We start from the raw sequence: 20466 nt of genomic DNA on the forward strand, positions 1-20466 counted from the left end.
AAGGCTCCCCTCGGTCCCGTCTCCCGCCCGTGCGGCCGCTCCCGCGGGGCTGACGGGAAGGCGGGCGGTGCTTGAGGGGGAGGTGGTGGCGGGCGGGAAAATGGCGGCGACGGCGGGTCCGGCGCAGCCCTGGAGCGCTGAGGAGCTGCGGAGTGAGTCGCTGCCCAAGAAGGATATTATCAAGTTCCTTCAGGAGCATGCCGCCCAGGCGGTAAGGGCGGGAAGGGGGTTGGTGGTGGTGATGTGTGTGTGCAGAGGGGTGCCTCTCCGCTGCTCAACGGCGTATCTTGCAGTTCCTGGCGGAGCACAAGCTGCTGGGGCAGGTGAAGAACGTGGCGAAGACGGCGAATAAGGAGCAGCTCATCGCGGCCTATATGCAGCTTTTCAACACTCGGGTACGGGGCCGCGGCGGCGGGACTGGGGGCCGGGACTCGGGCGGTGGGTGACGGTTGCCGCCCCTCTTCATCTCCTCTAGCGGTTCAAGGGCACGGACGGCGCGGAGAAGGCGGCGGAAAAGGCAAAGCCCACTAAGGCGGAGGAGGCCAAGGGGAAAGCAGCGAAGTCTGAAGAGGCCGTGGAAGAGGTCGGTGCGGCACCTCTGTTTTGCGTTGCTTTGGGGATTGTGTGGGGCGGCCAAATCATCTAGGTGTTCAAAAACCTTGTTACAGCAAGAAGTCTGGTGTTTGTATCAAGCCTTAGCCTTGTAAACCTTCTGTAGCTTAAATTAGCAATGGGCCCTTCTCCCAGATGTGCATTTCTTGCACAGCTTCAGTCTTTGCTGAAAACTGTATCAATGCTGATATATTTGTGCCCAAGTATGACTGCCCCACAATAGTACCTGAACATGCCATTTGCTGACATTGCATGTGTTCATTTGGTGCTTCATCTAAGTGGTGGTTCAGTTTTGAGTGTGGTTACTCTGAGCCTAGTTAATGCACCAGTCATAACTCTCTTTTTATAAACTTAGGGGCCACCAAAGTATACAAAATCAATTTTAAAGAAGGGTGATAAGACCAACTTTCCGAAGAAAGGAGACACGGTTCACTGCTGGTATACAGGAAAGCTACAGGATGGAACAGTCTTCGATACCAATATTCAAACAAGTAAGGTCATATATATACTGTTTGGCTTTTGTTGTAAATGCATGCAGAGGAAATTAGCCATTTGTGTGTGGTAGGAGTCCTGATGAGCTGCTTTTACCATCATCCTGTTGAGCTGAGTGGGGCTGGCCCTACAGCCACTCCTGATTTTCCATGAGGCAATGCAGGGCAGTATTTTGGGACTGGCTGGTGTCAAGTGACATTGCTGCATCTTGCCAGACCTCACGCTTGGCATTCTCCAGGCCACAGATAATGTGAAATGCACAGCTATAATCGGAAGAAAGATGGCTCCTGCTTGGGAATTTCCCCTACCTATGGAACTTGACCACCATCAGTATAGTTACCTTCTCTAAATAGCCACATCGTGGTGTACTCCTGTAATAAACCTTTAAACATGGAGGCACTGTAACAAGAGTGATATGAGACAGTACAGTGATTTGAAGTAGTCTGTGGAGAAGTCTGCTGGTATTTTTGTAACAGTTTGTAGATCAGAGGATTAAGGGATATGAAATCCTGCAATACTAGAAGTGCTTTTCCAGCAGTGATACGCAACACTGAGTGGAACAGCAGGGCTATCACTGGAACACTGAGTCATTGCAAATGTTGTATGATGTTGTACGTTTCCTGTAGTTATTTTTGCTTCACTAATATGTTTATGACTTGTATCATCAATTTCAGAAATTCACAAATGAGTCTTTGAGGTTTCCTGGATCAGTATTCAAAAGATGCTCAACAGCTTCAGATCTTGGTGCAACTTCAACATTTAATGTTTTTGGTGCACAGTACTACATTTTCCCCATAATATCTGATAGTGGGCTAAAAATAATATTATAATTAGATATTTGTACAAAGCATGATCCTAACTCTAATTTTAGACAGTAGAGTGTTTGCTGGTGTGATGTTAAAGCAAATGGATGCAAAACTTGTCTTTCAGGTTCAAAGAAGAAAAAAGCAGCTAAACCTTTAAGTTTCAAGGTTGGCGTAGGAAAAGTAATCAGAGGTGTAAGTAAAACATTAATGACTCCCTCAGAATTCTGTGAGGTTTATGATCAGGCTGCATGTTTTGAGCTGCTGTCTTTGATTCTGGTGGAGGTAAATGGCAAGGTGAAAGCATTGCTGACCACAGGATGTAATATTTACTGTTTACGGGTGCTTTCATCCATCAGCAGTGTCATTCCTCTCACAAAGTGGTGTGTGGGGAACAGTGTAACAACTGCATGTTCTCAGGACAAGCACAGTCTCTTGCACATGCCTGCAGTGCTTTGCACAATAGAAAAGGCTGCAGGTTCCTGGGTGTCCCATCGATCACTGTGCATTCATAGAGTCATAGAATCATAGAAAGGTTTGAGTTGGAAGGTACTTTAAAGATCGCCCAGTTCCAACCCCCTGCCATGGGCAGGGACACCTTCCACTAGACCAGGTTGCTCAAAGCCCCATTTAACCTAGTGTTGAACACTGCCAGGGATGGGGCAGCTTCTCTGGGCAACGTGTGCCAGGGCCTCAACACCCCCATAGTAAAGAACTTCCTAGTATCTGATCTAAATCTCCCCTCCATCAGTTTAAAGCCATTCTCCCATGTCCTGTCCCTAAAGGCCCTTGTAAAAAGCCCCTCTCCAGATTTCCTGGCAGCCTCTTTAGACACTGAAGTTGCTCCAGTGTCTCCCCAGAGCCTCTTCCAGGCTGAACAACCCCAGATCTCTGCCTTTCTCATTCTGTGTGCTTTAGTCTGTCAGAACATTGTTTCTTCTCATCGTTTTTTTTTTTTTGTGTGTGTGTCTATTTGCCTCAGGGCCTCTTCACACTTGCTTCAGTTCATCCCTTAACTCTGAACTGAATTCTGAAACTCCAGACTCTAGTTGCTGTCATGCACTGAAATGAATTGCAGTTTTGACGCTTTAACTCCTCTGCCGTGGCCAGCACTAAGTGCTAAAGCAGCGCAGGTAGAAGCTGCATGAGGAGGGGTATCTAGGTAGACCAAAAGCACTCAGTAGAAGAGTGTTTTGCACACCCTGTTAGCTTACAACTTGTAAGTTCACACCAGTGTCCATGACTTCGAGTGTCCAGGAGGTTCTGACTTACGTGCAAAGCAAATGAGGTGCTTAAATCTGGCAGCAGCTGCTGCTGTGTGGTGAAATCAGTGTCTGCCTGCACAAGGTAATGACATAGGAAGGATCTTGTCCTTACCTGACTTTAAGAACAAAACAGACCCAACCCAACATAATCTTCCATGTTGCTGCTGGGCAGGGAAGAGGCCTTTAGGGGTGACAGGAGTGTACTGGGAGGGGAAAATGTCCCTGGGCCTTGTGGCCAGCACTGCAGCAGCAGTTGCCTGGGTTTTGCTGCAGTCCTTTGGCATAGTGCTTGTGTCTGTGTGGGTGCCAGGTACCTTCTTTCAGCTGTTACCAGACATGGGCAGCAACTGTTTGTTGTGAAATGCTGATACAGTGCCACAATGAATACAGGCTTTTGACAGCACAGGTGGGTCACAGAGAGGGACAAGCACAGAAATGAAACCAGTCTTTATACATCAGCCTTAAATAAACACTGTTGATGCAGCAGAATGGTGCAGAAACATGGGGCACAGAGACAAGCCCCTTGGTATTGTGTGCGTGGTGGTCTGGTGGGAAACGCATTCTGAAACTGGAAATGCTTCCCTAGCAACAAGCATCATCATGACAATGTAAAGGCATGACTAAATGGAATGTGAAACTGCCCAACAGTGCACACTGGGGTGGGCTGGGGGTTGCAGAGAACAGTGTGGTGTTGCACAAGTATGTGTGAGCAGACTGGAAGAGCATATGGAATATGGTAGTTCTGTGGTTGGTCTGAGCTTGTTCTGGTTTTGTTTTTCAGTGGGATGAAGCCCTCTTAACAATGAGTAAAGGAGAGAAGGCTCAGCTGGAGATTGAACCTGAGTGGGCATATGGCAAGAAAGGCCAACCTGATGCCAAGTATCCTTCCACAGCCGACTTGGGAGCACTTGGTGCAGTCAGGCACTTAACAGAGAGAGATACAATCAGCAGCATTTACTTGTTACTTGTAGCAGGCTTAGAATGTTAACAGCCTGAAGAAACTCAAGTGCACTTAATAGATGGGGAAGGAACAGGCCTGTAGGGAGCCCTGCAATGGAGAAATGAAGGCAACACTCAGGCAGCTCAGATGAGATGCAGCTGCTCCTCTTCTGAGGAACAGGCAAAAGGAGCAGCACAGCCTCACGAACTGGGACTGCACATCCCGTAACAGCTCACATCAGACAGCAGCTGTGGTTCTGTAAGGATTCCACATTAGAATTTACCATGAGGTGGTAAGTCATTCACCAGTGAGTGATGCCTATAGAGGGGGCAGGGTGTGAGGTTGTTTTTAAGCTTCCTTAATGTGTGCAAACAGGATTCCACCAAATGCAAAACTTTTCTTCGAGGTGGAACTGGTGGATATCGAATGAAACGAAGCATTTCCGTTGCTGTTGGGAACCTGTTTACGATCAAGAAAGCTTCTGTCAATGCTCTTGCAACCCCTGGATACAGTTACAGCTGTGGCCTTGTACTTGAAATCATGTTTGTTGTCCCTGCCCCCAGTGCTGTACAGTAACATACCACTAAAGAAAACATAGTTTGTACATGCACGTGCCCTCACGGTTTTGTGTGTATGTTCACCTTGTAATTTCCTTCTGTTACTTGGGAGGGGGGAATTGCACAGATCTCCAGCAAACTGTTACAGGACAAGCACTCCCACCTCAAACTGGCACCTATGGTTTTATTATCCCTCCTAGGGCTGAGCAGCCTGTTACAGAGGAGCATGCGCTTCAAGACCCTGCTCAGGCCTTCAGCCATACACTTCCCCTCACCTTTGGTGAAGCTGCTGCATTTCACAGAAGCACTTGGCCAACAATTTTAGTTAACCTAAATAAGAAGGAAACATTTACATCCCAGGCATTTGTTTGAACAGGAGAGGGGTGGAACTGAGACTCGAGTTCTTACTCCTGGCTTGAATGAGGCAATCAAAGAAAGCTCAGAGGACTACTGAATTCCTTGCTTTTATTATAAAAATGGGAATGATCACTTTGATCAAAATGAAAAAAAGTTTGCTCACACTGTGTACATGAAAAACTCTAAATACAAAAATCATCCCAAACACAGTTTGTGCTTTTTAAAAAAGAATGCAACATCATTTTGCACTGCATTTTAATTGTTGACCCCCCATATGGAATAGAAAATACGTACCGCAGCTTGCAAAGGCTGCCAGTGTCATCAAAGTTTCAATCTTAACACCACAAAGAAAGCAGTCTGGGTTGGCTCATGGGCACAGAGAAGGTGTTGTGATAGAAGTAGGTCATTACATATGGCTGGAGAGCAGAGCAGGAGAGGAGTGCTGTGCACCTGAGCTGCTGCATCCTGCAGCAGCTAACGTGGCACGATAGCCTTGGGGGAAACCCAACCAAAGCAAAACCCCTACAGCTTTACTGGTTAAATCCACAGCATCGTCCTGAGACCAAAAAAAAATCTTCAGATACCTCCATAAATTAGTGCAGGGAATTAAAAAAACAAAACAAATGCATTTATGGTAAACTACAGTTGTACAGAGATACCATTTATCAGTTACCAGCACACAGATCTTGCTTCACACATACCCTGGGAACACCAGCTCACTTCACATGCAGAAGACCAAAAAGCAGGTATTACAACAGTTCTTTCACATCCCTAATTTAGAAAAATATAACTTCTTTGTATTCCATCTTTGTTGAAACTGCAGCATTCACTCTTCGGATCAAGTCGCATGATAGTACTGTCCGTAATTCCACGCGTTCTGGTAATTGTACTGAGAAAAAAAACCAAGAACAGGATAGTGTAAGTCAGATTGCCTATGCTCCACACGGAATCCCCAGTGAGCAGCTGGCTACCATTCCAGAAAGGAATGTTATATTGCAGTGGCCAGCATGGTCACCATGTCACAGCCACCATAGTGAGGTCTCTGCACAGAGAGGTCCTGCACACAGCTGATGCCTCAGGCTGGCTTGGAAGGCAGAAGAACACCAAGGGGTGCTCCCCTGCAGCACAAGGCCCATCAACTCCCAACCACCCTGACCCCCTGCTGCAAGGCATCTTTGTGAAACAAGTGGTTGCAGTCACAAGGCCAGGGCCAGACTTGTACCAAGGGCCAGCATGGAGGGAGTACTGCTGTCCCTCATGGTTTCAGTCACTTAATAAAGACTCAAATGATGAGTCTTCCAGTACAGGAGAAGTCAGGGGCTCCCTCTTGTTCCTCAGATATACCCCTTGGTACCTGCTCTGCAGCTCCCTGTCACTTCCCTGTCAACAAGACTTCATAAAAGGCAGGGAAAAAAGAGAGAGCAGGTGGCAAGTGATGCAGGAACAGCCTGTGTTCTAGCTCCACATCCCCCATCACAGCATGTCCAGCAGAGTGGGAGTGGCTGAAGTGCCCCAACACCACTCCCTCACACTGAACCCAGCCATCTGCAGCCAGCAGAGACTGTCACCAAGATGGTTCCCATGGCTACACTGCCATGAACTGTGCCCAGGCAGCGCAGCCTTCTGGGGACAGCAAGAACACATGCCTCTGCTATTCTCAAGCAGACTGTAAAATGCACAGCAGGCAGACAGTGATGAAGTTACTGTCTCAACCACAGGACGCAGACCACCAGCACTATCAGCCTGCCGCTCCTACCATTCTGAGTTTGGAAACTTGCAGCAGTTCTCCAGGCCCAGTGCTGGGCAGTCTTCCCATGCTGAGGGGGTGAGGCACCTTTCACTGCCTGACTTGGAAAGAACACTTAACCTTGACACAGGCAATTTTAAATCACAGTTACACAATGGCTGGGTCACGTCCCACCTGCAAATGCTGTTCTCACTGGCTTGGCAGGCTCCTTACAGCCTGAACAACAGTTTTCATTAAAATGCTTGAGGAAAAGCGTCAGCCAGACTCTCAGTTACTCACAACTCAAAAGGATTAACATTATAAGCCTGCATTGCTCTCATCCCAGCTGAGAGGGCACCAGCAGCACCCACCTTCACCTTGCACAGAAAGACAAGGCTCTACAGCCTGCCCCTTGGACAGAACCACACCATCAGTCTAGAAGGAAGCAGGACACATGCTGGAGGCTGCTGCTCCCGCAAAAGGAGGAAATCAAGGTGTGGTACTACCAATTCCCTCTTTAAGCCTCTCAAGGGGACAAAACAACGTCATGCAATAGCAGACCCACGGGCCAAGCTGTTGAATGGACTGATTCTCTATGGACACCATAGCAGTGCAATGGAACCCATACCAAGACATTATGGGAACTACTAGTTAGAGAAGTTAACTACCAAAACACACAGTTAACTGGAATCCCAAAGTGAGTTTCCTGGGCAAAGCGTTTTGCCCTCAGCCAGCAACATCCCTAACAGCTGTAATACATCCCTTCACGTGAAGGGCTGGCACCAAGCTGCTCCTCCTGCTGCACAAGGAGAAATACCTTACAGTCGTGTAACAGGCTACAGGGGAATCAACAAAAACAGAAGCTAAATTTCTACTCCAAGCTTCTAACACTGGGCCACAGAGTCACATGGAAAAGCACAACGTGTGCATACAGAACATGCACGCTGAGCACAGCACCAAAAGTGCGCACCCACCTGGTACCAGGCATTGTAGTTGTATGCTGCCTGATTGACTTGCATGTCTCCATCCATCATCTGTGCCGATGAAAGTGTTGGATCATCTGTTAGCATTTTCTTTTCATCTGGCTCCTCTGACCTGTGAATTTAATACACACTTGTAAATGGCACCTTAGATTAAATGCTGAGCTTCTGGGTGAGAAATGTTGTAATGGATGAAGTTAAGCAATATTTTCAGATGTGGTGCCCTGTCTAAACAGGGAAGCAGAATTTGATTTAGAGAAAGACAGTAGTATATTGTGCTTCAGAACAATAGTTTTGGTTTTTAACTGTTCTGGTGAATCCAATGGGACAGCAGAAGCATGTTTCTGCTTAAAGACTGAGTTATTTTTCCCAGTATTGTTTACCTTTCCTGAGAAACAATTCAGAAGTTACTTTCCAATAAATCCATTTCCAAATATTGAAGCCAACAGTACAGCCCTATTTAGTGTATCTTAAGTGATTAAAAAAATATAGTGGTTTTGCTCTAGCAAGCAGTAGCTTTAAAGCTAAAAAAAAAAAAAGTGTGTATATATATATCATAGACTAAAGAAAAATATAATTTCCAAGACTGTTCTCTGAACTATTTTTCAGCCATCTCCAAAGTGCTTTGTACCAGCTACAGCTCAGTGTAGTCTATGTCCCAGCTACCCTGGACTGCATCAGCTATTGATCCAGCTTACACCGCAGGTGAGCAGACTGCCTACCCGTTCTCCGCTCTCCTTTTCAAAGAATCCTGCTCCTTGAGAAGGGCCTGATGTTCATCATAAGCATCCAGAAGCCTGATGAGGCAAAAAGGAACAGAGCTTTGCTCACCGTTTTCATGCAAATATTTAAACCATTTTAAAACATCTACCTGAAGCTGTAAAAATGCAAAACAATTCTAAATCAAACTGAATCATAATCAATTCTTTATCAGTGATCCACCACAGAGATGGGAAAGCCAAAAACCTTTATTTGACTCCCCAGTGCATAGTGTTTTCTGTTAGCTCAGGAATCCCCAACTTGCTTGGCTTTTATCACACTTCATGTGGTTTTTATAAAGTTCCCCTTTATAATGAAGTTTTCTTAAAATTATGTGTGATACGGCTGCTCCTTCCAGCACCTGCATTCCCTCAGGTGCATGTTGATGCTAAATCTTGGTGCTGCTGTGGATGGCAATCAACATTTCTTTAAGTACTGGAAATCAGTATTACACAAAATTATTACAATTCCAAAGCAGCACCAGTAGCCTTTTGCCAAACAACATGGGAAGAATGTATATTCTGTGCAGCACAAAAGAGTGCTAGCTAAAATCCCCGCTAATAGCAAAGTATCATTTCCCAAAATAGGAAATACAATTCCATCTGCTGCAGACCAGTTTAGGAAAACTGCTGCTTCTGTTCGTATTGCTCTTGGTGGAAACAGTTTTTTGTGTTTATTCTGTGCTCTACTATTATTTGGGAACTGAAAACTTTGTTTTGTTTTTGTCTATCCAGGATCCCAGGCTGGCTGCCATGCCAGTTAGAATGGTCAGAGTCAGCAGGAACTAAGGATAGCTATTGTTAAAAGCACACAAAGCAGAAAAACTAACTCGTGGTTAGCTCTTCCAAGTTATTCAGCAGCGTGTAAATAAAAACAAGAGCTTGTTTTGCAATAGAGAATTAAGAGGAAAAAAGTGTATCCAGTATTTAATTCAAAAGTTGCAGTTCTAGTACCTGATCCCCCACATAAGCACATAGCATTGTTAATCCTTCTGAACACAGAACAATCACATCAATGTGGTTTTGGAAACCTCGAGCAGCAGCTCACAGGGTGTAGAACATCAAATCACACCCTTGTCATAAAACATGTTCCCTTGGAAGAGCACCCTCCTCTAAGACTTAGCAAAACCACAGTAGGAAGTTACAGGCATTACAGTATCCCAGGAAAAAAAAAAAAAAGGATAATTTTCTGAAAAGAGATTCCAGATTAAAAAAGGAATTTGGTTTTGAAAAGCTGCTATCCCTCAACAAAGAGCTGACAGCACACAGGAACCACCTAAAGGATGCTACTGATCCAACCCTTCCCTATCCCTTCCACAAGTGCTCTTTGGGTGACCCTAATCTGGCTGTTGCACAGATCACATCTTACTTCTTTACATCGGAACCAAAATCTTCAAGGAATTCCACTTTTCGCTGAGAAAACGTAATCCTCATTTTTATAGACAAGGCGCCATTGACAGCTTTATCAAAGCAGCTCAAGATGTTTTCTTCATTCTGCTTGAGATCGCCGCTGTACTCCATCTCAAGCAAGTTGAGGTACAGCTTTGTATTTTCCTGTGCAAAAAATGCATTAGAAGTTGCAGAGCTGTCAGATTTGGTATTTGACACTGTATCTACATCTACCAGATGAAGAGCAGAATGTTTAAACCACAAATGTTAAGCTAGAATAGTCAACAAGTTTTTCTTTTTACATGGGTCATCTTTGACCTGGTTTGTGTCATAAACAGAAGTGACACTTCAAAGACATGTTTCACAGTGTGACACTACAAAGACAGATGTCACACTTTGCTAAGAGTAAGCTAATAGTATTCAGAGTGCCAAATGTTTCTGTGGTTACACAAAACGGTCTGCAAGTACTGCCTACATGATCCATTCAGTTCACCTTAAGGTGTGAACACGCCTATATTTGAGCTTGTGGAAAGGAAAACTGAAAGTATGAAGCACTTCTGATTCTGATCACAATGCTTCCGATTAAAAAAAAATGCAAACTTCCAGATCTGCAAGCTGCAAGTATGGCAACATCAGGTTAGAGGGACTGTTGTCTCCATGTAGTAAGGGAACACCACATCCAGGTACAAACTCCTGTCATCATTGTTGCCATGGTTCAGAAAGAGAGAAAAATACCATGATCTATTTTTTTGGGGTGTTTTTAAGACAGCAAAGAGGAAACACATACTTTGTCCACTTCTATGGCTTCTGACAGCACTTTTCTTGCCTTTGGAAGATTTTTCTGTACTTTGAAGAGGTGTCGAGCTAATTTGATGGCATAAAATGACGATTCACTAACTGATTTGGCATTTCTAACAGCTTCTTCAAGCAGGTGTTCAGCATCTTCCATGTTTCCATGTCTGCGTTCTAAGCTCACTCTTCGCAAGCGAATCATTGCTAGCCCTAGAATACACTCTTCAAAGGTTTTCAAGATTCTTCTTGCTTCGTCGATGTTGCCTAAAACACCGGTGAAGATGCTTTAAGATATGAGACATCCACAGCCTCTTAAAAACAGAATCCCTCCCAGGAAAAATGACTGCTGCTCTCACCTTGCTGTTCCTCAAAGGCAGCCCACAGCATATGAACCATTGGTTTCTTAGGAAGATGTATAGTGCAAGCCCTGCTGTAGACATGCCTCACGCCTTCAATACTATGATTCTCCATGTATTTGGCATACTATAGTTGAAAACAGAGCAGAGATTGGGAAATTTAAAGCTTATAGTTGTCTTAAGAACATGACAGAACGATAAAATTCTTTTGTTTAAACCCATTCAGCACCTTTATGGAACCACTAGACTAGTTTCTGTAAGGAAGGACGTAGAGAGGCAACGAAGTTGGCATATGCAGCAGTCAAATCTGGTTGCAAGCAGACCATCTCCTAATGCAACAGATATAGTTATATATGAACAACGTTCCACAAGAGTACAAAAGGTTAGTCACTAGATCAATGTATGCCATCGGCAGGAGATGGGTGGTAAACCCCTTCCCTTACCTTAATCCAGAAGTCCTCATAGAGGGCACATGAAATAACACATCTTTCAAAGAGGACCACAACTCTCTCATGAGTGCCATTTTCTATCTCAAATTCTAAGTACTCTTTCCAGTTTTTCAGCTGAATTTTCTCCAGAGGTTTTACGTGAAAGTAAGGCCTCTTTATCTGCAAGAGTCACAGCATGGCAACTTGTGACTAATAAGCACACCATCGAGTTGTGTTAAAAAAAACAAATAGCCACAACACCATTCAAGTAATGGTATTTAAATAAACGGGACATCATTATCTATTCACATAAGTCTGCTGGGGTTACCCAAGTACCGATCAAGATATTTTGCCAACAATTACACTCTGTGCTTGTACCTTGGCTTTTCTAGGAAGATTTTTGAGTGCAAGTGTGTACAGAACTGAGGAAGAACTCACCACAGTTCAGTCCTTGCAAACCTGTGGTGACAACAATTGCTATTGGTCACATACACATATACATACAACTGAAGTACTTACTGTTGTACTAGCGCATAGCCTACAAATTAAATGCAAAATTTGGTTGAGACTAAGAGAAGAAAGAGCACTGAACTGAACTTCACATTAATTATGTACATGAAACTGGTTATTCCAAGACTGTGCATTTTCTGATGCCCACAAGAGGACCTGGGTGGGACAGAGTTCAGCATAGCAAAGTAAAACACTGCTTTGAAGTAACCACAGCAAAGCATCCTTCCAGAGATCTTGTGCTTTTTCTCTTCTTCACCTTTAATTTTACCTGATCATTTCTCTCCTGTACTGCAATATCTCCGATACAAATAAATGAGAATGGATAAAGAACTTAAGGTAATCAAGGAGTAACATTCAATTCTTCAAGGCCAACTGAAATTTAAAGCCAATCACCCCCACCACACCCCTCACTGAGCTCTGTAAGAGAGCCCAATACTCTTTTTCCACTTTGGCAGATTCACAGGCACATTGTTCCCACTAAAATAACAGTAAAACTGGTCTAAGCGGCCTCCATCATTTATGCAATATCCTGTTGCTTAATAACCTCATTTCTGTCCATTACAAAGACTTCTTTATATTTCAAACTCCTCCTCGATCTGAAGAGCAGATATACTCTCTTGATAGAGAAAGCATTGATTCTAGTCAGCAGAGGAGAGGACACCCTCTTTCTGGCATATTTTCTGCAACACGTCCACAGTTTCATCGTTCTTCCATATGCCAATCATCTGTAGCTACGGTTTCTCTTAGTCAAGACCTTACTCACATAACCATTTTCCACACATCTGCATACCTGAGCCTTGCGTACTCTAGGGACGCACCTCCCGAGACAGGTACCTGTACAACAGCAACCCTGTGACACAAAGGGCTGTAACAGCCCTTCAGGCTGCTGTGGACAGGAAGGGCAAACTGCCACCACCCCCACCAAGGCATGCCTTGTCCTCTGCTACAGTACTGCTACTGGTCACGTACCATGCTTTCAAGTTTACATCAAACACTGTTAAGATATGGCTGGACAGAGTGGTGAGACACTTAAGCCTACGTCATGCTTTGCTAGAAAAGCCGGACCTTATGATCCATGTCCCTTCCATGACACCTGTGGCTTACAAGGCATCTGTACAATGTACTCTTTAAAAACAAAAGTGAACTTAAAGCAAGAACCATGTTATGCAACATGATATTCGCCAGGAAGTAAAAAATTAAAAAAAGACTGAGAACTAAAAACTCAGGGTGATTTTCAAAAGTAACCAAACTTCATCCTACATAGAAAAAATTCTGTATGTGAAATGACCAAACAATTAATTACTGTTAACACATTAAAAACAGGAGCTGCACATTATGATTGCCGATTTTGGAAAACCTAACTGATTTCAGGTTTAAGACTGCTATGTTAAAATAGAAAACCACACAAACTTTGTTCTCCTTTTAGGACAGGCTTACCTTTTCAATGAGAATCATCTTCTTGCCCTTAATCTGCATCACCCCAGATGCATAAGGCAGCACTCAATCAACACAGTCTTTCATGCATGTATAAAGGCCACTTACTAATCACCACACCATCCTGTCTCTCTCCAAATACCACTTAAAGATTTTTAAGCCGTCACGTGACAGAGTTGACCTCACAAGTTGCCTTTTCACAAGAAAAATGGCAGAGAAGTGAAACTTGGTCTTTGTTCAAAGCCCACAAGAGTTTAGATTGTGTGACCTGTTACTCAAAATTCCTAGCTCCCAGGCCTCTGTTCAGAGCTCTTGTGCACACTGCCTTACACAGGAAAAACAAACTTACCGCTTCTTCAAACGTCCACCTCTTACTGACTTCATGTTCATTGTGGTTAAACATTTCTTGATGAATCTCAATGATCCTGTGCCTCATGTTTTCTATCTCAGTGATCAGCTAAAACATAATTTTTAAAAAGATAACTCAGGTAGACACCATATCACCTTTGTAAATGCATTTCATGATGACAGAAATATGCAGAAATTAAAACTATCACAGATGCATTACACTCTACCCTGAAGACAGGATGGGACACTGCCCCCAGCACAGCTCTGCTGAACAGGGTTTCTATCTGAAGCTTTGCTCCTATGCCACAGATGATTGAGATCAGAGATTAATTTGGATCCCAGTCAAACTTAGTGCCAGTATGTGTTTGTTTTCAGTCAGCAATTCCCTTGGATAGTCAAGTGTTCATACGCCCATGAAGGCTCTGACCTGCAGAGAACATTGCTGATGAGGAGCTTTCTTAGACCACAGTTTCTAATCTCTTAATCTGGAAGAATTAATTAATTCCTAAAATTTTGCACATCACTTATTTCACTTCTAAATTCAATTTCTTTAATGCCTATGAAAACACTGGAAAGGTGAATCCTGTAAGAAAGTACTTATCACACAAGCCAAAGAGCAGTGATAAGCAGAACTATGGAAACATCTCAGCTACAGATATGCTAAATTCTCTGCAAACAAACTTGTCTTTCAGGCACACAGTAAGGAACAGAACACCAGTGAACACCCCCTGCACCTGTACCTTGGCAGGGTCAGTTATGTCTTCAGCACCAGAGGGCAGGTCATCACCAGGCTGCGCGTCCTCCCCGCTGTGGCCATTCACAGACGCTAATTCTCTACGCAGCTGAACAAACTGCTCAGTAGTCAGAAAGTCTCGAGGCAAGTTGTTCTGTATGTGTTCTTTAAACCTAAGAACAGTTAGAAACAAGTCAAGTTTCATACTGCAACATTCTGATTTACCAGAGCACAGTAACAAGTCCTAGTGGGATTTTGCATTACTTTATCAATCTAGAGCCACGCCAAGAATGCAACTTCTGACAACACATACACACAAAATGCAACTTCTATCACCTATCAGAATTCAAAATTCAAAGAGAAATGGAAGGATGATGAACTGCAGTGACAAAGACAAATCACCTGCCATGTAAAATTAATGGCTAAGGACAATCCAGAGATACTTTACTTCCAAACACAAAAGATCTGTGGCAACTATGGGAAAGACTAGTACATAATATAACTAAGGTTTCCCGTTTCCTCTTAACCAGTCCATTAATAATGCAGAATTCCCGTCTAAAACTTAACCAAGTATTTCTCTCTTGTCAATTAGTTTCAGGAGAGCACTGCATAAGGAATTAAAGTTCAAAAGTGCTCATTCTGATTTTTCAATCACATCCTCTGCTCTTCCTCAGCAGCATTTGTGAATTTATCTAAAACCTAATTCCTACAATGTGGATGAGTACTTTGAAGCACTTAAATAAGTACATGAACTTAAGTAACTATTTCAAGTTCCTGTTCCGAGTGAGCATTTCCACGCTTACAGAAGTAGATTAGTGTATACTTAAGAAATGCACAGCATTAAATCTTTGTTTTCTCTTTACCTCTGGAAGTGATGACTGTACAGCTGCGTTGGAATTCCAAGGATGCGGTCATAGATGGATGTAACTTCCCTTAAGTTTCCCTGTTCATTTTCCCAGTTTATATACATTTCCCACAGTCTGTCAGAACGGAAGTCTGTCCCGGCAGCTAAGACTGCATGTTCATAGGCGCTGAAAAACAAAATAATTTTACAGTTGTTTCTGGATGCAGTGACAGAACAAGGAAGAAAACTTCTAGCTCTTCCTTAAAGATTATGAGCAGCATCCTCTTTTACTTGCAACCACACTTATAGATATTATTTAAATTCTTCAAAGTATTTTCTAGACATCTGTAGCAAGATCTCCGCAAAGTTTGTACTCATTGCTTTTTAACTCAAGCACTACCACAACAGAATAAAGGCAACACAAAAAGCTACTCGCAGGAATGCAAGACATTAGGGAAATACACAACCTTTACCACTTTTGTCAAGATTCTAAAGGCCTTACTTGAGAAGTTTAATACACAAAAGTCATACATCAATCATGTTGCTAGAAGCTTCAATTAAAGATCAAATAAGGTCTGAGATCAAACCTCAGTCCATCTTACTCTAACGAGGACCAATGCCAGCAACAGATGAGGTCAGACACATTCTAGCCATACCTTGAAAACCTCCAAGTAACTGAATTCCAAAAATTCTATGGAGAACCTGCTCCAGATCCCCATAGAATACTGCACAAAGCATTTCCTAATGACTAGTCTGAAACTCTCAAGTCGCAACTTCTAACCCTGGTACCACATTGTATTGTCCACCCATTCTTAGGGAATATTGCTTCATCATCTACTAAAAGTCCTTACAGTAATGGCAGTAACTACCTTGACCCTCATCTTAAACATATGAATCTGATTATACTGCTACATAACATACATACAGGCTTCCTGAATTACTTAGTCTGTGTCCAACTTACCCTCGAATTGTACTGCTCGTTTCAGGATCAGCAGGGTCCAAAGTCTCCTTTAAGAAGTTTATATAATGTATCCAAAGATCAACACTAAGAGGAATTGCCTGAAGCCCTCTGCGATAAACCTATGAAGAGAACATGAACTGTACTTCAAATACGTAATGGTGTCCTAATAGAGAGGCAACACTGTGTTATCCGGTGAACCTTAGAAATACTAATTACTGGAATTTTGTTTAAATAATCTACCATTACCATTTGGGTGGAGGTTGGATAGAACATGGCAATGTTCTGATCTCCACGTGCAGAGTCTTGATCTTCAAAGCGCAGCGGTCCCTGCATTCTGACCAGGTTGTGTGGGCAGGCTTTGGGGTACAGACCATAGGGCACAGACCCATTAGAGCATCATTGACAGCGTCTGACCAAAAATGCAATAAGATGCAGCAATTGTGACCAGCAAACCAACTATATTGTTTCGAAAATGAATAATAAATGTAAGTGACAGAAAAGCCCTGCCCTACTTGTTAAGCTGCAGTGTAATACAGAGGCTTGCACTGCAAAGCTTGACAAACTGTAGAGGTTTAACGCACCTGCCAACAAAGAGAGAAAACATTAGCTACAAATGCCACAGATGTGACAAGTGCAAACAAAATCCCTACAAACCTGGCCACAGATGGCAGGTACTGGCAGCCAAATGACTTGCAGTAGGTTAGTCATTGTTTGGCTAACAGGACCAATGGCAATAGCTGCACCCAGCTACCTACATACCTCGTCAGACTGCTTAACGTTGTCATGTCGCTTCTCAAGGTCTGCATACTTTTTCCAATATCCATAGCAATATGGATAATGTGTGAAAAACCTGTCAAATGCTTTCCTGGCAGCTGGTAAGTGGTTCTGCAAGAAATACACAATAAAAGCAATGAATCCTTTCCTTTAAAAACCCTTTATGTTATTCTGAAAACAATTACTACTTTAACATTTTCTTAAAAGCAATAGTTTTTATTGTGTGATCTCTTCTGACAACACTGACAAGGGCAACTTCTTCAAACAGTACCCATGAAAGCCTGATGTACAGCTCTAGACTGGTCGCTGGAATATCTGTGACTTGTTTGGGTTTTCTTTGTTTATTTCTTGAAGGCTAAGGAGAATAGGGTGCTATACTAACCTCCTGCTCTACGTACTGTAGTAGATATACCCATCCTGTGAAATCCTGGGGATTGTCCTCTACTACTTTCCAGAACTTGTCAAAATCTGGAGGAAAGCCAGCCTCAATATCTGTTGTCTGTAAACTTTCGATATCAGGAATTTCACTCTCCTGCATGTTGTCTGCATTCAGGCCAGGGGAACTATCAGGTGATTGTTCCATCTCAGTGACACCTATAATTTCTGTACTGAAGTCCATCTGCTGTTCTTCTGTTGCTGTTTCGGTGCTATTGTCTGTGTTCTCATTGCTTACAGTTGGTTTCTCCTCCTCTGTATTTTCTGTGTTGTTCTCCATAGCTGACATTACTGCTGTTTAGTAGTACTAGATCCTGCAGAAACAAAAAGATTCAGTATTCCTGCAGCAAAGATTCAAGTAGAACTTGGGCTTGAATTACCACCTAAGAGTCTCCCAAGTGCTTCAGGCATTCATGTATTTCACCACAAACCCCCAGCAACTGGATCTGCTTCTCACATGAGCCTTATTCACAAATAAGATAATTTACAATTAATAGCAATCCTACATTTTAACATCTGCACATACAAATCTTTGTGGGTTTTCTAAAAACCTGTCACAAGTTGCTACGGAGGTATAAAAGTGAACCAACCCAGCTTTCCTATGCAAGTTGAACAGTTTATTCCATACAGAGAATTACATTCAAATTTATTCAATTATCCTACTTAATACAAATTAATAATTTCTTTGCAAAAGACATGTATGTTTAACTGTTCCCTCAAAGCCAAGCTGAACCAGATTACATGGTAACTCTGCAAAGAAAAGAATTCTTGTCCTCACTCAGTCCATACGTAAGATGCCTAAATAAGCTAACCAGCAGAGGGCCACACACAGTGTTCAGGCTAGCCCCTGACACTAGTCACTCACCCCCATGCAACACTTACTCATCAGGTGCTTCCTCCTGCCCCTCAGGACAGACTCCATCTTCCTCCCACTCTTTATTTTGATCTTCCTGCCAAACGCTGCTGCCCAGCCCTCCCCTCCTCCGCAAACACCAGTCCAGCCTCACTGCCCAAAGCCTGGCCACAAGGCACTCCACTGGACCTTCTCCACATTCAAGACAGACCATAATGACCTATGGGTTAAAGGTAATGCAGCACCTGCATAGAATACAGTAGCTTTGAGCTGTGAATCTATTTTGGATGAAGAACAGCATGAGACTATCAGCCTCAAACGCACTGTAGCAACTGCCACTCCTATTTCCCTTCAGTTCTCAGAGCAGAAGCAGGTAAGTTTGACATTTAAAAGTCCCCACCCCACTCTGCATTGCCACAAATCTTTCTCACTGAAAGCCTAAAAAGAGAACAAACCGTTTGCTTTCACTTCAGTGAGTACAATGATAGGTCATCAGTAATGTAACAGGAGCAAAATTCTTGACAGGAAGGAAAAACTTCTCTACTCTATCTTTAGCAGCTTCAGTGCATGAGATAAAGAGTTCATGCTGCCCTAGTTCACCAAGCCGAGTTACCTTGGTGTAGTGTTAAAAAGTCCACATGGTCCACTCTGGGAGTTTTCTAAAAACTGTTTTTTTAAAAGTAACTATTTCTGTTCTCCATCGTATATATCACCTGGTAATCCTAAACACATAATTTCTTTCCTTTAACATAAACAGTTCATAAGTTTGCAACTTCATGTTGTAACTGCAGATCGCTGCATCTGCATCACTGAAAAGAGCCGCTACTATTCAGAGCTCATCTGTAAAGATGATAAAATCAGGGTGTCAGAAGCATGTGCTATACAAACAGCAGCCCCAACTCCTGAAAAAAATATACTTTAAAGGATATTTACAGCTCTAAATTTTTGAGAAAAACACAATTGTTTTTAAACATGCAATAATGCACAACCTAAAATTATTCTGGTATTTGACAGACGTTTTCTCCCTCTAGCCGATTCAGATGTATTCCAGCTTAAAAACCTACCCCCCCAAATTCATCCTGTCTTCACATTAGGGGGAAAGTAAAAAAAAAAAAGACAAAGGATGGTACTAGACTACCTCTGGATATGAGGCTTCAAACAAAATGTTAACGTCTGCTTCGCAGTTTGCTTCCTACTCAAGGTGCTCTAAACCCATCCCCAGAAACCAAGACATCCCCCAAACTCACTAAGGGTTATAGCTGCCGTGAACAACTGGTTCCTGGAACCAGACGAATGTCCTTGCTCCAGGCAGCTGCGAAAGCAGCAGGCACAAAGCCAACACACGTCAAACACAGACAACCATGGAACACAGTAACTCAATTCCAGGAGTTTTTACATCGCTCGTGCTAAATAACTAAATAAGCATATCAGATAACCACATACCTAATTTTAAATCTTTTATGCCAACATATATTATTTAGCCTGTTTCAACCAAACGTTTATTCTTTGCAATACTGGCATTTATAAACATGAATTAATACAAAACCATCCCGGAAGCCCACAAACTGGCAATCACAAGGAGTTTCCGGCCTCAGCTTACGCCTCCGCCCAGACCAGTGTCACAGCCCTGATAAGGGAGCCGCCTGGAACCTGCTGGCGCTGGGCTGCGCTGCACTGGCACTGCTGCCCCGGACCATTCTGCCCAACCACTAACGTTTCGGTGGCCAAAATCATAGTCACAGCATCACAGAACGGTTTGGGTTGGAAGGGACCTTAAAACTCATTCAGTTCCAACCCTCTGCCACGGGCAGTGACACCTTCCACTAGACCTGCTTGCTCCAAGCCCAGTCCAACTTGGCCTTGAACACTGTCAAGGATGGGGCAGCCACAGCTTCTCTGGGCAATCTGCGCCAGCGTCTCACCACCCTCACAGGGAAAATATAGGAAAAAAAAAAGAAAAAGAAAGTAAAGAGTAAAGAAATACAATGACAACGTAACAAACCGTGAAGCACTTAAAGGCTTTGGGCTGGTCTAATGTTTGTCCAGAGATCTCGCAGTTGTTCCAGCACATAAGGATCATACAGGTTTCCCTAATCACAACGTTCGTTCCGTTAAGCGC

At 43.3% G+C, this 20466-nt stretch overlaps 2 protein-coding genes and 1 non-coding gene across 7 annotated transcripts; 1 reads left to right on the forward strand and 2 right to left on the reverse strand.

Moving 5' to 3' along the window:
• The first annotated feature begins 56 nt into the window (after positions 1 to 56).
• On the forward strand, positions 57 to 4722 carry FKBP3 (FKBP prolyl isomerase 3). Its single transcript, XM_057403853.1, has 7 exons — positions 57 to 211; positions 294 to 395; positions 476 to 583; positions 968 to 1103; positions 2035 to 2102; positions 3954 to 4051; positions 4488 to 4722. Exons 1-7 carry the CDS (start codon positions 101 to 103, stop codon positions 4540 to 4542), a joined length of 678 nt encoding a protein of 225 aa, XP_057259836.1. The 5' UTR covers positions 57 to 100; the 3' UTR covers positions 4543 to 4722.
• Positions 4723 to 5120: 398 nt separating this feature from the next.
• PRPF39 (pre-mRNA processing factor 39) lies at positions 5121 to 20466 on the reverse strand. 5 transcript variants are annotated; one of them, XM_057403847.1, is made up of 14 exons: positions 20350 to 20466; positions 17442 to 17808; positions 17045 to 17170; positions 16286 to 16404; positions 15344 to 15511; positions 14488 to 14653; positions 13749 to 13856; positions 11471 to 11635; positions 11028 to 11154; positions 10667 to 10935; positions 9860 to 10044; positions 8455 to 8529; positions 7727 to 7847; positions 5121 to 5915 (listed from the first exon to the last, which is right to left on the reverse strand). In XM_057403847.1, the coding sequence occupies exons 2-14, from the start codon at positions 17781 to 17783 to the stop codon at positions 5865 to 5867; spliced, it is 2022 nt and encodes a 673-aa protein (XP_057259830.1). In that variant the 5' UTR covers positions 17784 to 17808; positions 20350 to 20466; the 3' UTR covers positions 5121 to 5864. The 5 variants fall into 5 exon arrangements, with proteins under 5 accessions (XP_057259830.1, XP_057259832.1, XP_057259834.1 ...); XM_057403849.1 differs by lacking the exon at positions 20350 to 20466 and adding an exon at positions 16532 to 16694 and having other exon boundaries at positions 16798 to 17170; positions 17442 to 17464; XM_057403851.1 differs by lacking the exons at positions 17442 to 17808; positions 20350 to 20466 and adding exons at positions 16532 to 16694; positions 16798 to 16866.
• Positions 10504 to 10590, reverse strand: LOC130596354 (small nucleolar RNA SNORD127). Its single transcript, XR_008971509.1, has one exon. It is a non-coding gene; the product is annotated as a small nucleolar RNA SNORD127 (small nucleolar RNA).

The sequence above is a fragment of the Pezoporus wallicus genome, unplaced genomic scaffold (genome assembly GCF_028554395.1).
Source record: "Pezoporus wallicus isolate ANWC-B61680 ecotype Strahan unplaced genomic scaffold, APGP_CSIRO_Pwel_v1 contig_7227, whole genome shotgun sequence".
Lineage (NCBI taxonomy): Eukaryota > Metazoa > Chordata > Aves > Psittaciformes > Psittacidae > Pezoporus > Pezoporus wallicus.

Coding starts and splice junctions, on each gene's coding strand:
- FKBP3 (XM_057403853.1), top strand. CDS start 101: ATGGCGGCGACGGCGGGTCCGGCGCAGCCCTGGAGCGCTGAGGAGCTG. Junction 1,104..2,034: donor CGATACCAATATTCAAACAA/GTAAGGTCATAT, acceptor CTTGTCTTTCAG/GTTCAAAGAAGAAAAAAGCA. Junction 4,052..4,487: donor AAAGGCCAACCTGATGCCAA/GTATCCTTCCAC, acceptor GTGTGCAAACAG/GATTCCACCAAATGCAAAAC.
- PRPF39 (XM_057403847.1), bottom strand. CDS start 17,783: ATGTCAGCTATGGAGAACAACACAGAAAATACAGAGGAGGAGAAACCA. Junction 14,654..15,343: donor TACAGTCATCACTTCCAGAG/GTAAAGAGAAAA, acceptor AACTGTTCTTAG/GTTTAAAGAACACATACAGA. Junction 13,857..14,487: donor ACATAACTGACCCTGCCAAG/GTACAGGTGCAG, acceptor ATTATGTTTTAG/CTGATCACTGAGATAGAAAA.